Source organism: Parus major, chromosome 8 (genome assembly GCF_001522545.3).
Source record: "Parus major isolate Abel chromosome 8, Parus_major1.1, whole genome shotgun sequence".
NCBI lineage: Eukaryota > Metazoa > Chordata > Aves > Passeriformes > Paridae > Parus > Parus major.
This window is the reverse complement of record NC_031777.1, coordinates 22,040,259-22,056,190: the sequence shown is the minus strand read 5'-3', so window position 1 is coordinate 22,056,190 and position 15,932 is coordinate 22,040,259. Positions and strand designations below refer to the sequence as shown.

Below are 15,932 nucleotides of genomic sequence, written 5' to 3'. Positions count from 1 at the left end.
CTGTGTTACTTTGTACAAACCATCTTGTTCCTTCTGAATATTTAAACACTGCTGTTGTCTGAAAGAGCTTATTCATTTTTTAAAAATTTAACTTTCTACATCCATTTTGATCCAAGTTATGCAGATCTGTGTGCACTGATCGTAAGAAACAGAGTAAATTTAAAACCACCTCAGATCTGTACTGACAGCCACTTGGAATGGGGGAATTGGATTGCTGAGCACCGTGGAGTGAGACTGGCCTGCCCTGAACAGCATGGCTTGGCCTGTGTGTGCCAGGAATTCCTTGTGCTTCATACCAGATGTTGTGCCCTGACCCTCCTGTGGACTGTGCAAGGTTTAAACATCGATGAAGCTTTGGAAGTGGCAGTGGCAGCCCCTGGGTGACCCTGGTGGGGCAAGTCGTCCCCATCCATGAAACAGTAGCTTTGTCCTGAGCAATCATGAGTCCATGACAATGAGGTGAGGGGGAAAGCTTGTAGGCACTTGCCAAGCAGAGCTGAAGTGGGTGCAAGGATGGAATGCAGGGAGTTTTTTGGGAACAAAGGCAGGGCCTGGACCCCTGTGGTAAGAAAGGGCAGAAGTAGCTGTTTCACCTCTGTGTGCAGGTTGCCCCTTAACCTGAAGTCTGCTAAGGAGCAGCTAAGTGGGAGCTGCTGCAAGGTGGGCAGGAGGCACTCCTGGGCAGTCCCAGGGCCAGCACGCCTGTCAGCGAGCACTCTGGAACCACAGAGGGACACAGGGCAGCAGGGCCTCTCTCATCTTGTTTTCTGTGGATTGCTCAGGTGGCTCAGCGACATTTTTTTCCCCATTCCAGTGCCCATGGTAAACAGTGGGAATGTCCAGGGCTGGGGGTGCGGCCCTCCCTGCCCAGCCCAGAGTCCAGCATAGCAACAGTGGCTTCAAACACTGCAGCCACCGTCGCCAGCAGGTCTGTGCACGCTTCCAGCCCGTCCCGGGGTGTCAGTCCTGCAGGGGGACCCCCTCTCCCTGTCAGGGTGGCCCCCCCGAGTGATTCCACCCACTCTGCTTTCCAGCGTGTTGGACATGGGCGCCTTCCTCTGCCCCCGCTGCCGCTTGGCGTTCAGATCCCGACCGCTGCTGCGGGTGCACCTGGAGAAGCTGTGCCTCGGGCCCACGGCACCCAGCAGCTCCTGCCTCCATGGGGGAGACCCTCTGCCGGTGGAGGGAGCACAGGATTCGGCAAGGAAACCACAGGACGTCTCGGTAGTGTGGAGCTGGGTCTGGCACAGAATGGAGACGGGTAGGAGGGAGGGGACAGAGACAGGGACAGGTGCTGGGCTGTGAAACAGAGCATCACATCCTGGATGCAGCTTGATCTGAGCTGGGGTAGACGTCCATCCTTCCGTCCCTGCACCACACAGCCAGCCCTTGGTGCTTACTATGCCAAAACCAGAAAAGTATGTCATTAAGTGAGGGGGGTTTGGGAGTGTCACCTTTTCTTCCCTTTGTGTCTGTGAGGTCGGGGTGTCCCAAAATACGTACGACACTGAGCCACGCCATCACTTTGTGCTTCGTGGGGTCCCACCAGCTGTGCGGGGACAGCGGGGACCAGGGCGGGCGCGTGGAGCTCCCCTGGGGGACGTGCTCACCCCCCGCGAGAGGGCCCTGCTCCGCAAGGCCCACCCCACTTCTAGAAGGCTGCCAGTGGAGGTACGGTGAATCCCAAATGCCAGGGTGGGCATTAGCAGCCCTACAGCTCCCCAGGACTGCGGGTCCAGCTCCCCCTTCCCGGTGAAACCCGTGTGCCGCAGGGAGAGCCCCCCCGGCAGCCGCTCCCACTGCAGAGGCAGCAGCAGCCGCCGCAGGAGCTGCTGGAAGCCCACGAACGCCAGGTGGCCGAGATCCGGGCCAGGACCCAGCAGCTGGAGCGGCAGAGAGAGGGTAGGCACTGGCAGCGCTTCTGGGGCGATGGGGAGGCACGTGTGGGCTGCAGTAACCCCCCGAGAATGGGGCTGTGTGTGCTGAGCCCCCGGCCCCTCACTGTCCTTCAGGGCTGTGCCGGCGGCTGGCGACGCTGGGGACCGGGGCACCTCCGGGCCCCGATCCCGAGCAGGGGGAGCCCGAGCTGAGCCAAGGCCCGCGAGACCAGGCCGGACAGGTCCGAATAGCACAGCACAGGTGAGCCCTGGCCCGAGGGGTCACAGCACACAGCCTTGGCCCTGTGGGGTGCTCTCCACCAAGGGGCCTGTTGGCTCCCTCACCCTCCATGTGCCCATCTCCTCCCCAGGGCCAGCCTCCGCCTCGACACACTCCTGCCGCCCGCGGGGCCGCTCACGGCCGAGGCCAGGTGAGGGTCTGTGGGCCATGGCGGCTCCGAGCGGAGCTCCCGGCCGAGCCCTGCGATGGCTGATCCGGGTCTCCGGCAGGGCGCTGCAACTGTCCTACCTGAGCTCCGGGGGACACGACCCGGCCATCCTGGACCAGCTTCTCCACCTCCAGCTGGAGGCCACGGTGCTGGAGAAAGGAGCCACGGGGCTGCGCAGGGGCGGGCGGATGGGTAAGCGCCAACACCAGGCCCAGGCCCGTCCCCCCACAGGGACCGGGGCCCCACAGCCGGCACCTGAGGCACCCCCGGCTGTGCCTGCAGAGCCTCCCAGCACTGGCACACACGGTCTGGATGCGGCACTGCTGGCTGTGGAGCTGGAGAACCGGCGTCTGGAAGATGAACTGTTGGCACTGAAGGTCAGGAGGGAGAGGAGAGCAGATGCTGGTAAGTGATGGGACCCGTATCTGCCTGTCTGCAGCATCAGAACCCTGGGCTGGACACGGTCCTGGAAATATGGGCAAGTGGAGGGGGGCTGCAGCTCTGGCTGGGCTCTCTGCAGGGAGCAAGGAGAGTCCCAGGTCCCTGGGGCCCTGAACATGGGCCTGGTGAGGAAAATGGCTGCTGTAAACCCCACAGTGACAAAATCCTGTTGCCCAGGCTCACGGGCAGCCCAGCAGCACACGGAGGAACTGGCCCGGCTTCAGGCAGAGGTGGGAATGCTGCGATGCTGTGCAGAGCAGGCAAGACCATGGCCACACACCCCTGTCTTCCCTCACTCTACAGCCCCACCACTGCCACCAGCCCTGGCCATGCCAGAACTTTTCATGGTAAGAGCCTCAGCCCAGGGTGATTGCCAGCTCTCCAAGGAGAGGGGAGTTGGGATTGGGCTGCAAGCTGAGATGGGATGATGGGTGTGAAGTACAAGCCTGGGGACATGGGGAACAGTTCCCATTGCTGCACTTGGGGATAGAGCCACTGGGGCAGGAAGTGAGTCCCCACCAGTGCTGGACCAGGGGTGTGATTTGCTCTGCACACCCAATGACACACGTGTGGGAATAACCAGGCAGCTCCCAGCCTGTCAGGACCCTCCTCTCCTTGACATCACTTTTTTCCTTTCCCAGGAGCCCCCCGGGCCAGCACTGAGGCCTGGCAGACCCACAACTCATGTGGCCCCTGGATTCCCCTTCACGCCCTTTGTGGCGCTGGAGGACCCTCCCCCTGCTCAAGAACCCCCAGCACAAAACAGGGCTCCCAGAAGGTGAGCCAGGAATAGGCCATGGCCCCACTGGACAGCCCTGCCACCTCCTCCACCATCCTCAGTGGCAAAATGGGGCTTCAGTAAGTACTAGGGTGATGAAGGGATGGCAAAATCTGTGTTTGAGCTGCAGAGATGGGTTTAGGGACCAGCTGTAGGTTGGTAGCAGGATCCCACAGTGCTAGGGTGGGTGGAAGTATACAGGATCACTGCTGAGACCAAAGAGGCTCTGGGCATTTCAGCAGGAAAAGGACAGGCAAACCCAGTGGCAAACTGAGTTACACAGCTCAACCTCCAGCTCAGGACAGAGCCCACAGCCAGAAGAGTGGTAAACACTCCTGCTCACAATGGTGGACTGGGGACAGGCAGAGGACAGAGGGGCACAACAAATTCCCTGCCCTCAGGCACATCCCTACATGCAGCCCTCTGTAGGGAAAGCCTAGCCCAGGGCCTACACAGCTCAGCTCTGCGAGCCAGCAAAAGCCACAGACAGCTTTCCAAAGTGTCAGAGAACCTGTGCTACATGTTCAATAAAAGGCTTCAGTTCATTGCTCTTCACTTCTTGGCCTTTTTTTGTACATTCACATCCCAGGGCAGGGTCCCAAGCCCCACCTGGGGTACTGAAGCTGGCTCAGGAGACAGCCCTGCCCCTGGGTGCAAAGTGGAGGTCAAGCAGAGATAAAAACACACAGCAATGAAGCCCAGGATGTTACAAAGCTCTTTCTTTATCAGCCTTCCCCACCATCTTTAGGCTGCTCAAAGCTGACGGAGGCACTATCAGAACCCACTTCAGGCTCAGCCTTGAATGAACAAAACACAGCCCCAGTTGTGACAAGGCCCCAGCAGAAGGAAAAAAGGTCAGATCCCTGGACAAGGCAGCAGCCAGCCCTTCCTGGCCCATCCAACCCTCTGCTCCTGCATAAGGAAGGTGGGGAGAAATGCTGAAGCTGAAGGGAGCATGAAGCCCAGCAGTGGGCCACAGCTGAGATCTGCAGCCCAGGGGGACAGCCAGGAGCAGAGGATGGAACCTGTCACAAGAGGAAGGTCAAGACAGGGACCATTTGCTTACAATCTTTATTGAAGTCATACAAAAGTTGCCAAAAAGTGAAAAAATACACTATATACAAAACCATTTTCCTTGTAAGGAGAGGAGTGTCCAAGGTTAAAGAACCATTATCATACTGTGCTTTCAACTGCAGCCCCTGATTCTGCTTGTGGCCTTTTCTCTGTCTAAAAGAGAAGATAAGGGTTTGTTTTTAAAAGACAAGACACAGTCTTACAGCACCAACTCATGCAGCAGCCCAAGGGTTCTGTAATTTGAAGATTTACATATGTGAGCTTTGCCAGTCACCAGAGCCCACCACTATCCTAAAGCATTGAGAGTAACAAGTGCAGCCCAGGGGTAATAAATAAAACCCAGGAACATTAAAAACTGGGGGAAGACCCTGTGCTGGAGTTGAGCCCAGCAGAAAAACACCCAGAACCTGTCTCTGTCCCACCCCAGAGGTGACAAGGCTCCACAGCTGGGTCTGTCCAGCCCACGCAGGGTCAGCACCACAGCACAACATGCATCCTGCTCATTAGGAATATTCTTCATCTCCTCTGGTAAACCTTGTGAAGGACAGCAGGCAATAAAACCAGGACATCTACCAGGCACAGAACCATCCCTGAACAGAGAGGGGGGGAAATAAAATAAAAAGCATGGCCCAGACTCCTGGCTCAGCTGCCCACCTCCTCTTCCATTTTTTCCGCAACCTCATTTCCACTGGGGACAGACTCCCCACCACCACCATTGACAGCCGGTTCTGGTTTAGATTTCTTGGCTTCATTGTCTCCCTGATGAGTCTCCTCCTCTGGTTTCCTCTGAAGACAAAATTGTTTATAATCTCCACTAAGTACAAGTCAAAGTTTAAATATTTTTGAGAAATTTAGCATCAGCTGTCACTGCACATCATCTACCCAACCTCTGCTTGCCAGGCTCAGGACAGACTCCCCAGTGCTGGGGTTTAACCAGAGCTTTGATGCTCTGACACCACTGTCTCAACTACTGTAACACTTAGGGTGCCAGCATCTCCAGGACTGAGTTATCCTTAGGTACATTCTGGCAAGAAAAGGTGCAACCACTGAGTCTGTAACAGTTCCAGGGTAGACTTAGGCATCTACAACATTTGAAATTATCTAAAGCAGCAGCTCCAAATCACTCCAGCACACCTGAACTGACAGGCCAACAGAATAGAGGCAACATAGAACTGAGATCTACAAGATCTTAAGTTTTTATTAGCAGAGAACACATAATATTTAAAGGAACCAAATTCTCAATATCTGATATCTTCAAGAGGCAGTTTATCGTTACCACCAGTGTGCCTTGACTATTTATTAAGTCCAAGTCCCAGTTTCCTTTTGGAAAGAAAGGAACCCAGCCCAGCCTGGTTGATTGCCTTTTTCTTGGGATCTGCAGGTAACCCTGCTGCTCTTGAGGGTCCTCAGCAGAGGAAGCTCTGTTGTTTAGAGAACACCCGCAGAAGCCACACAACTGGGTCAGATTTACATCAGTGTGGGTCTGGCAGGGTGCTGAACCACCAAGAATGGTCTCCTGGAGGCCAGATGACTCCCAGACTGATTGCTTCCCAGTGGAAAGCAGTTTCATACACTACTGGTTTTACTTTTGGAGTGTTTTCCCATTATACAACTACGTTAAGGAAAAATAGTTTTTAGACAAATCCAATTACACAGAGCAAGCCAGCTGTACTTCAACAAACTGCTTAACAACTCATTTCTGGACTCACCTTTTTCCTGACTAAATGAGATATGTCTGTTACACACTGAGATGCACCATCAGCTCCTTTCCTTACTGGAATCTGTTACAAGACAGGCATTGACACATGAGCAAATGCAACCAGTAATCCTTAGAGCAGATGAGAATTAACAACATTCATTTTAGATTAACTTACTGTGGACACAGAACCACGGTCTTCACTTTGTGCAAAGCCAGATGTAGTTCCAACCTTAAGAAAAGCAGAAAAAACAAACTATGGCAGATGATACATGTGAGCTGAGTGAGATACAGAAAGCCCAAGTCTTTCACATCCCAGCACTGGATTCTGCACTTCTGCACAGGACAGATGCAATGTGCACTCCACATGTGCCTGGCCGCCCATCATTTCCAGCCCTGATACATTAAATGCCACAGAAGCCTATCAAATTCCTGTTTAGTTTGGAACAATTAGTATCAGGGCTCTTACTAAATATCCTCTTTCAATGTCAGCTGTTTCCTTCTCACAACCACAGCCTGGTAACACCTGTGAGCAACCACCAGCCCTTGATCAAGTCTGAGCTCCTCCCATTACTCATTTACTCTTAAGTTCCACTGGAAGAAGGGCTGGGTCAAAAGGAAACCTCAGGACACACTCACCAGAGTTGCTTTGAGTCCTAGCTCAGCTACTTTTGCACTCTTCTGTGACTCCTTTGAATCTTCTATCTTCTCTTTAATTTCAGGAAGCAGTCCCTTCAGTTCTTCTATCTCCTTCTCGTCCTCAGGGGACCCAGTGTCTGCCTTCTTTATCCGCTCAGTCAGTATTGCTGGGGTGAAACAGTTATCAGGGCAAAACACCTCAAGACAAAGTAACTGTCCAGTTACCACAATCCAGAAGCAACTATCTATCTGCCAACAAACAGTTTTAACAATTCTGCCTTTGGTGTAGTCTATCACCACTTTCAGCCAAAACACAACACAGCAGACAACGAGCACCCCTCACTAATTTGCCTTGTGAAAACTCACTAGGCAGAGTTCAGAATTCCACATACCCAGTCTCTTGTCTATGACCTCCATGGACTTCCCAAACTGCAGCACGGCCTCGTCGAAGTCGCTGTTGTAGTGGTAGGCCAGGGCGAGCTGGTAGTGGCTCTCGGCCAGCAGCCGGTCGTGAGCCTCCAGGTACTTCTGCTGCAGGGCCAGGCAGGCCTGGAACTCCTCTATTGCCTGCGTGTAGTTTTCTACAAGAGAAAGCCCCAAGGTCTTTACAAACCTCAGTAATTATCCACAGCAGCACCATCTAAACCCTGGTTTGGTTACTCCATGTTTTGTTACACATTATACAGTGTGCAAACAGAACCACCACTGAATGCAGCAGTGCTGGGCTGCTTTCAGGCTGTCAGGTGACAACAGTGCCTCCCCTGAGACAATGTCTAGGCCAGCTCCTGATTCTCTCACAAGTGGTTTGTCTAATTTCAGCACAGAAAACTGAGCAGCCAAGTCAAAGCAGGGACCAAATCCTCCTGCTTTACCTGCTACCAGGAACTGAATGTAACCGGTCACAACTGCAACACAGATCTGGAGCTAAGGACAGTGCCACCTTCCTGCCAATGTGCTCTAGTGACATAAGATATGACCCTTAGTCTGCAGCCCTGGCCCAGAAACCTGTTGGATTATTTCCAACACCTGCCCCAGAGAATGTATACATTTGGATTTAACAAGATGAAAACACATTTTTAAATTAAAAGCAAGCAAGACATTACAAGGAGCAAACCTGGAGCTTCCCACTCCTTTTTTCTGCTGTGTAACACAAGAGTCTTTCCTGACTATAACCTAGGATTTGGGCTAAGAGGGACAACTATTTTTCATGACAATTTCAGCAGTCTCTCAAGTTCACAAGCAAGGTTTGGTCACTTCAGAAAGCAGAACACAAGGCTGACCTGGCAACACACTGCTTCCTACTCAAACTTTTTTTTCCTCACTGCTCTGCAAAAGCAGACTATCCTACTTAAGGCACCAACAATTACTTCCAAAGCTTCTCACATGGCTGCAACTATCATGATGAGCCTAATTTTTTCTCATCCTGACAGTCTTAACTCACATCTGCTCACTTTAAAGTACAAAACCCAGTGAAAGAAAGTAGAACCAAATGCTTTACACGTGAGAATTCACATTACTTACCAGATTCAATGCTAACTTCTCCTAACTTCAAATGGGCCTGAGCTGCATGGAGCTGAGCTTCTTTTGTTTCTTGTCTATAGCAAGAAGAAAAAAATAGTTTCCAAATCCTGATCAGAGCATGCCACATTCTCTAACTGGTTATGCCACCATCCAATTTACACTGAATTTCTGTGGCATATACCCAAATTAGAACTTTAGTCCTTACCTCTTATAAATGACTTTTGCTAACTCCAGCATATCCCAGGCTAGCTCAAGATTGCCAATTTCATCCTCCTCGCTTTCCTGTAAAGACCAGAAGCGCATGACAGATTAAATGACTTGGTCATAGATCACATCAAACACCACCACTAAATTCCCAACCAGTGTTATCAAGGAATCAGTTTCTGCAAGAGGTAAACATCTCACCACTAGGAAGGAAAAAAAAAAACAAAACCAGAAAATGCAGAAGAGGTTATTGCATCAACTAAGCTTTTGCCTGGAGTAAAGGTGTTTCAATGGAACGTTAACTTGCATTGCTTTGTGATATGCTTTATATTTTTTCCAGAAAAAACAGGGCACCCGAGCACCAGTATTATCCAAAGAGTGAGATCTTGGTTAAGGTTCTCTTTAGATGAACCAATCAAGTACAGCTTTTATAATGAGACTTTGACCTTTGTTGGTATAGTCTGAGAAAGTGACAGTTATCTCAAATGCTTAGTGCCACCCTATGAGGCTGCAGATTTTTCCAGGCATTTTGACTGCTACATCAATGCACATCTCAGGTTTGAGGAGCACCACACTTCTCAAACAATTCCCATCCTAATCACAGCTTACTGGACCAGGAGACTTCAACATGTACAGTAAAACTACCAGACAAGCAGAGAATCAACTGTTCCAAGTAACTCCAGAGACAGGCTGGAACAGCTCTCCCTGCCTGTCCCTGCACCACCAGGCCACATTAGCTCAGCACACCACAGGCATTTGTGTCAGAGCAGCTGAACAAACCCATGTTTACAGACACAGCTGAGCAAGATGCTACAGTGCAGACTAGGCCTAACACTGGGGCCATTCCTAGGCAATATTGGCTTTCACTAGTCTTTCCTACACAAAACTAAATGAAACACGAGTAAGCTTTTAGAAGGACATCAACCTCATATTTAGGTCTAATACTGCATCCTTCCATAAGTACTGGTGTCAGAGCAACCTCACCTTGTCTTCCACTGTCAATTCATTCTCCTTATCATCTTCAGCTTTATCATTTTCTTTATCTTCCTCTTCAGATTCTTCTGTTTCTAGAAGGCAAGTAGATGCATGAGGACAGCTTTTGTTACTGTGCTTGCTCAACATGGAGTCAGGCAGAATATGCTATACCCAGCCCTTATCTTTCCAGTGACAGGTTAGAGGTGGGAGGTAATTAGAGCATATACATTAAAGTCTCAGCATCAGCAGCCATCTTGCTGACATCGTTCAGCACTGCAGACTAAAGCAGTCCATAAGTTTAACTTCTTACTGTCCACAGCAGAAACTAACATAGAATTTAGTTCTCACAAATCTGTTGTCAGCTCTCACTGAAGCCACAAGGTCCTGAGCAGCCCTAGAGGCACTGGCCAGCTGCTGAACTTCATGCTACAGAAAGTGTTCTCAGCAAGATAGCTGCCAAGCTGCACACAAATTAGTCTGTTTCTGAGTGCATGATCCTCATATCAAGGATTTAAGTGTCAATGTTAATGAACCTCCTCTTGTGTAGTACACTAATTTGACTTTTGACACTATGCAGAAGCATCACATCATCTGTTCTACCAGCAGAAATTTTGGGAAAACGTGCACAAAGGAATGTGGCTAATAACTTCAGAGCACTGGCTGGTCTGCAGGCTGAAGTCTCACACATAATTCCTGTATCACAACCTCTGGCTAATTCCAGAACAGGAGCTTGATTGAGGGTGGGGGAGGACTAGAGAGCCTCTGAACTCACTAGTGTAACTTCCAGCACACACCCACCACTGAGAGGGCCAAACCTGTAAACATGATGTCACTGTGTACAAAGGGAAAACAGAAGAGATGTCAGGACGCTAAGATTTAAGTAGTGGGAGGAGTTTGGAATGACACAGCACTGGACCAGATGTTCCAGAGGGTCCTCACACTCCCAGACTTGGGGCAAAAAGCAGCAGTATGTGTGCACAAGCAGCCTTTCAGCACTGAGGGTGAGGAACAGGTAACTACTCTTTAGTTTATCTTCCATGATCCTCTCTCCACAGAGACACCCACTTAGGCCACTGCTCAGCCAGTGAGTGTTCACTGTTCTTAGCAGAACAAATCCTTCCAGGGTCCAGGACTGTTTAGTCAGAACATTTGCCACTCCTGAAGTAAGGCACTGCCTGTGAAAATGAGTTACTGATAAGCCAAGCTGCAATTACAGTTCATCAATTAACTTGTGCAATAAAAGGCACAATCTCACTAAAGCCACAAAGTACTGCTGCAGCAAAGGGTGCAAGTCTTACTTCAACAGAGCCCTGGAAACAGCAATTATGAAGCAGGGAAGCAGAAGGGCAGAAGCTGGACAGCCAGAAGACTGCACTAGAGCAGCAATAAGGCTTTGGCAAATCAAGTTTAGATTTTCTAACTAAATTCTCCCTAGCAATGACTATTAGAAAGGAACTCTCCATTGGAGTCTTTCTTCCACCAGAAGTAAATTTACTGCTTTATGTGTTCAGCTGTTCTTGTTTTTTCACCACCAATTTGAAATAAAACACAGCTATAACCAGAAGCAATTTGTGCTTCAAGTTATGTGAAGGTTAGTGCAATACACCCAGATGCATGCAAGTGAACATCCATTCAGTATTCTCCACCAGCCTAGCCATTACTTACACATTTCACAGGGGTGTCAGTTTGCTTTCAAGTAAGACTTGCTTTGCAGTTAGTTAAGCGTTAGTCAAGAGAAACCGAGACTATTCACTATTCCTTGAAACTTTACTTGTATGTAAAGTCCTTCAAGGGCCCCTTTACTGTGCCTTTTCCTTATTCTAAGGCAAACAGAAAATTCTGAATGGAACACTTTTTACCCATTGTTAGCCAAATCCATCAAGTCATCCACCCACAAGTACTTTTCTCCTCTCAGTGTTACCTTCTCCCTCTTCCATCAGGTCATCTTTCTCTTCTTTTTCTACCTTAGCACCTTCACCCTCTTCCATCAGGTCATCTTTCTTTTCCTCTTTCTCTACCTTAGCAGCAACTTCAGCCTTTTCTTTCATGTCATTAGGTGGCTCTTTGCCCTCTGTGGGCACAGGTTCCTCTGAAGACTCTGTCTCTTTAGATTCACCTGGTTTCTCTTCATTAACTGTCTCTACTGGCTCTTGTTTCTCTTCTGCCTTCTGTTCAGCCACCTCTGCATCCCCTTCTGCAGCTTCTTTCTGTTCCACAGCAGCTGCTTCCTCTGCTTCTGCCTTCTCTTCTACAGCTGTCTGTGCCTGCCCTTCTACAGCCTCTCCCTTCTCCACAGCTGGCTCTTTTTCTGTTGCTTCTGCTGACTGTTCTCCCATCTCTCCCTTCTCTTCCACAGCCACTTCTCCCGCTTCAGCCTCTTCTCCAGCTGCCTTTGCCTCCTTGTCTGACACTTCTGTCGTTCTCTCCTTCTCCTCAGTTGCCTTCTCTATCTTGTCAGCAGGCACAGTCTTCTGCTCTTTTTCTACCTCCTTCTCTTCCACAGCTGCCTCCTCTTTCACAGGCACCTGCTTCTTCTGCTCTTCTGAAGAGCAGAAGCTCTTCTCCTTCTTCTGTTCTTCTGAAGAAGTTTCTTCTTTTCCCACAGAAATCTCAGTCTTCTCTTCAACCTCTTTGGGCTTTGCATCCTTGTCAGCAGCTGCTTCTTTGGGTTTTTCTTCTGTAATCTCTTTCATTTTAGCATCCTCTTCTTTGATTTCCTTCTCAGATAGTACTGTAGACTCCTCTGTGGACTTTTTGGCCTCTTCCCCCATGGCGTTATAAACCTGTTCTCTCAACTCCTCCCTTGCTTCTTCTACATGATTAAGGAAGCATAAACATTTCTTCGAGTTTAGTGATAAAGACATTAATGGGCACTGACAACACCACCCTCAAGACCCTCAAGTGTGTTGGTTTGTTACCAAGTTGGATGACTTTCCTAAAAGGTTCATTTTCCAAGTACAAGGAATTAGCAGACAACCAACATAGCCACTTGATCTAAACAAGTCCCTTCCCCAGACTGCAGCATTGCAAGCGGCCGCTCAAGCAGTGTGCGGTTGCGCAGCGATTTTAGTCACAGCTAAGCAAGAGGTGCCAGTGCTTTAACAGTCTGGATGGACAGGAATTCCTGCATCCTCTCCAGCTGCGGGGAGTATAAGATAGCCACTGCTCTTGGGACTTTGTACAGACTCTGACCTGTGGGACTACACACACTGTACTGCTACAAGGTTACAAAGCAGTTGGAGTCAGCGGTGAAGCTTAAGAAAGCAAGTTTGAACGCAGTGTTTCAGGACAGACACCTGGTGACCCTTTACACATGCTTTCAGTGACCAGCCCCTTGAAGATGTTTTACAGGTTTTGTTCATCTTTAAGCAAGACTAAAAAAAAACCAAACAGAAACAGAGTCCATTCAGACTGCCAAGAGTTTCAATAGAATGATTCAGGCTACCCAAGATACCAATGGACTAAACTTGGATCATTCCAACAAGAAAACACAGCCTGGTGCCTCCATGGCAGGGTAGGCAGCTTTACATACCATCAGTAGCTGGCAATGCAGAGTCATCTTCTGCCTTTTCTCCTTCCTCTTCCACCTGCACCCCTTCTAAGGCATTTCCCAGCACACCATTTTCCATTCTAAAGGGAATAGGAGTTTGTTATCCCTTGAATCTTTTAATACCATAATTTGAACTGCACAAGCTTCAGTGCCACAGCCCATCACACCCAGGGCAATTCTGTCCAGAAAGGAGTGAAATCCTGTTACACCAGACACACTCTTCACCAAATGACAAACTGTCACCATACCTTGCCAACTCCAGGAGAGATTTTCCATAATAAAAAAAAGCTTCTGCACACTCATCCGCCGTCTCACCATATTTTTTACCCCTACAAAAATAATAAAGAATTATTTGCCTGTGCCTGCTTTAGATTTGGATATGTAAAATTGAACATTAACTGTTCCTAGAGAAAAGCATCGCTTTCTTGGCTCATTTCCCATTGCTTTAAACAAATATTGAATGCTTCTCTCAGCTAGATATGGCTCTCAAACGTCCAGATGAGGAAATTAATCTGTAACTCAAAAAGTACTATTCACAGAAACTGATCAAGACTAGTGAACAAGTTACTAGAGAAGACACCTGCATAACAAACTATCAAATCCCTTTCCCTCCTTAGGCAACTCTATTGGTAATGCCTATCACAAAAGCCACCTAAACTGCACACCAGCTACAGCACTGTCCAACTCTTGGATGACTTTAAATAGTTTGCCCCCTCCTCAGCTGCATTCTAAATTATAAACATGTTAGGTAAAAATCCCAATCTTTCTTGCATAACCCACATCAGAAGAGACAAGCTGAAACCCAAGCCCAGCAAAAACACACAGAACATTCTACTACTCACAGTAAGCTTGCAGCTTCCTGGAATGCATTCACAGCAGCTGGAATATTTCCCATTACCAAGTGTTTCTGTCCCAAACCCAATAGTTTCTTTGATTCTCCGTCCACATCCATACTGGAGGAAGGAGAAACAAATGAAATACAATTTTTTTGCTAGTTTTCCAAGTAATTTCAGCTTTCAAAACCTAGTCTGTTTAATGGAAAAAAGAGCTGCATACATTATAGTGTTTGGAACTATCAGGGTGGGTGGGATTTGTTTGTGTAAATCTGAAACAACCCAGAGTTTCAATACCAAGGGAAGACAGGCAATTTCATCCAATCACTGCAATTATCACAATCTGCTGTGAAAAAGGCTGCTGAAAAACATACTTCAGAAGCTGCACACCAACACACCACAGAGTACCACTGATTCATTTGCCAATGCTAAATCAAGAAAAATAAACTCAAGTTAAAACTTTTCATATCACAGCATGGTGCCTCTGAGAAGAATGACAGATGCAAGTGTCAGCTTCAATTGAGTGTATCTCACATGGCTTCATTTCCACAAGGTCCAGCCCAGTATCTCATATTGGGATGACAAGCTGCCCATAGGAATACCATCTATAACATGCCAGCGGCATACTTGTGCCTCTCCAGCACTAAAGACCCAAAAACTTCAAGAACAGGTAGTATTTTTGTATATATCAATCCCTGAAAGGGCCTTGCTATAAAAGATTTGTGCAAACCTCTGGTGAGCACAGGTTTTCAGCACCTACAGCACGCATGGGAGTTAAGACTCCAAGTATAAGAATCAATCTTGTCATGGGGTAGCTTTTTAAAACCACGACAAATCTGAAGGGTGACCTTTGTGTTCCACTCAGTAACTCCGGGATTTTGTGTTATTTGGTAATTGACAGTTCCAACTCCCATCTCACCTGTCTGTCTTGTCTGTGGATGTGGAAGGAGCTGCCAGTTCCTCTTCCATCCTGCAAACAGAAAATCGAATGTTTTTTAATTCACGTTTACATCCAGCCACTCATTTCCCGGCACGAGCTGAGCTCTCGGGGGTGCAAAATCAGCACCAGGAGTCTGGATTAGAGGTGCTCATCCACCTCGAGCGGGCTGAAGCTCCGCAGTTTGGTGTTTATTGTCGGAAGGGAGGCTATGAGGGGCTGTCAGGCCCTGCCCGGCCGGTCCCGCGCAGACAATGGGGCCTTTCCCGCCTTCCGCCGGCCCCGCCCCCCGCCCTTGGCGCCAAACCCCGGCGGCGGCTCCTCACGGGCCGTCGGTCACGTGACACCCACCCCCTTCCCCCAGCCCGCCCCGCGGCTTCGACTGCCCCCAACAAAGATGGCGGCGGCCGCGCAGCGGTCACGTGGTGGCTCCGCGCGAGCCGCGCGGGCCCAGCTGGCGCCGGAGAAGCGGGGCGGCGGCACGTACCACCACCGGCGGGGGGGACGGCGGAGGCAGGTACCACAAACGGCGAGGGGGGGACGGGGGAGGCAGGTCCCACAAACGGTGAGGAGGAAATGGGGGGGAGGGGGGGTGTGCAGCTTCGCCAGCCCGACCAGCATCCCCAGCCCTACCCCTAAGGAAATCCGGCTCCTCTTACCCCCCCATCCCCTCCGGTACCCTGCGGCCCGAAGGCGCCCCCCCTTCTCCCCTGATACCCCCCGTCTCCGACACGCACACACCGTAACCGGGGCCAACCCGCGCGGCCCTACCTAGTCTGGGAGGCCGGCGCGGGCTCAACGCAGGGGGGAGCGGCGGTAGCCGAGGATTGCATAGAAGCTGCTGGAGAGAGGGGCGGCGGCGGCAGAGTGCAGCCCCCTGCCCCTCCGGCTGGCTATATACCCCCGAGGACACGCCCCGGCTCGCTTGGCGGCGCGCGCGCGCCGCGGGGGGACTACC

General features: G+C 50.0%; 2 protein-coding genes across 5 annotated transcripts; one reads left to right on the top strand and one right to left on the bottom strand.

Annotated features, from left to right (window-relative positions):
* The first annotated feature begins 1,044 nt into the window (after positions 1–1,044).
* Positions 1,045–4,100, top strand: LOC107208004 (coiled-coil domain-containing protein 17). Its single transcript, XM_033516464.1, has 7 exons — positions 1,045–1,224; positions 1,710–1,902; positions 2,013–2,139; positions 2,249–2,308; positions 2,388–2,731; positions 2,945–3,114; positions 3,409–4,100. The coding sequence occupies exons 1-7, from the start codon at positions 1,045–1,047 to the stop codon at positions 3,547–3,549; spliced, it is 1,215 nt and encodes a 404-aa protein (XP_033372355.1). The 3' UTR covers positions 3,550–4,100.
* Positions 4,101–4,598: 498 nt separating this feature from the next.
* On the bottom strand, positions 4,599–15,892 carry NASP (nuclear autoantigenic sperm protein). 4 transcript variants are annotated; one of them, XM_015635803.3, is made up of 15 exons: positions 15,746–15,888; positions 14,957–15,007; positions 14,047–14,157; positions 13,453–13,533; positions 13,187–13,284; positions 11,576–12,466; positions 9,664–9,746; positions 8,681–8,757; positions 8,476–8,549; positions 7,347–7,535; positions 6,955–7,121; positions 6,494–6,547; positions 6,329–6,400; positions 5,274–5,405; positions 4,599–4,772 (listed from the first exon to the last, which is right to left on the bottom strand). In XM_015635803.3, the coding sequence occupies exons 1-15, from the start codon at positions 15,805–15,807 to the stop codon at positions 4,719–4,721; spliced, it is 2,196 nt and encodes a 731-aa protein (XP_015491289.1). In that variant the 5' UTR covers positions 15,808–15,888; the 3' UTR covers positions 4,599–4,718. The 4 variants fall into 4 exon arrangements, with proteins under 4 accessions (XP_015491289.1, XP_015491290.1, XP_033372356.1 ...); XM_015635804.3 differs by lacking the exon at positions 15,746–15,888 and adding an exon at positions 15,134–15,221; XM_033516465.1 differs by lacking the exon at positions 5,274–5,405 and having other exon boundaries at positions 15,746–15,892.
* Positions 15,893–15,932: the final 40 nt, after the last annotated feature.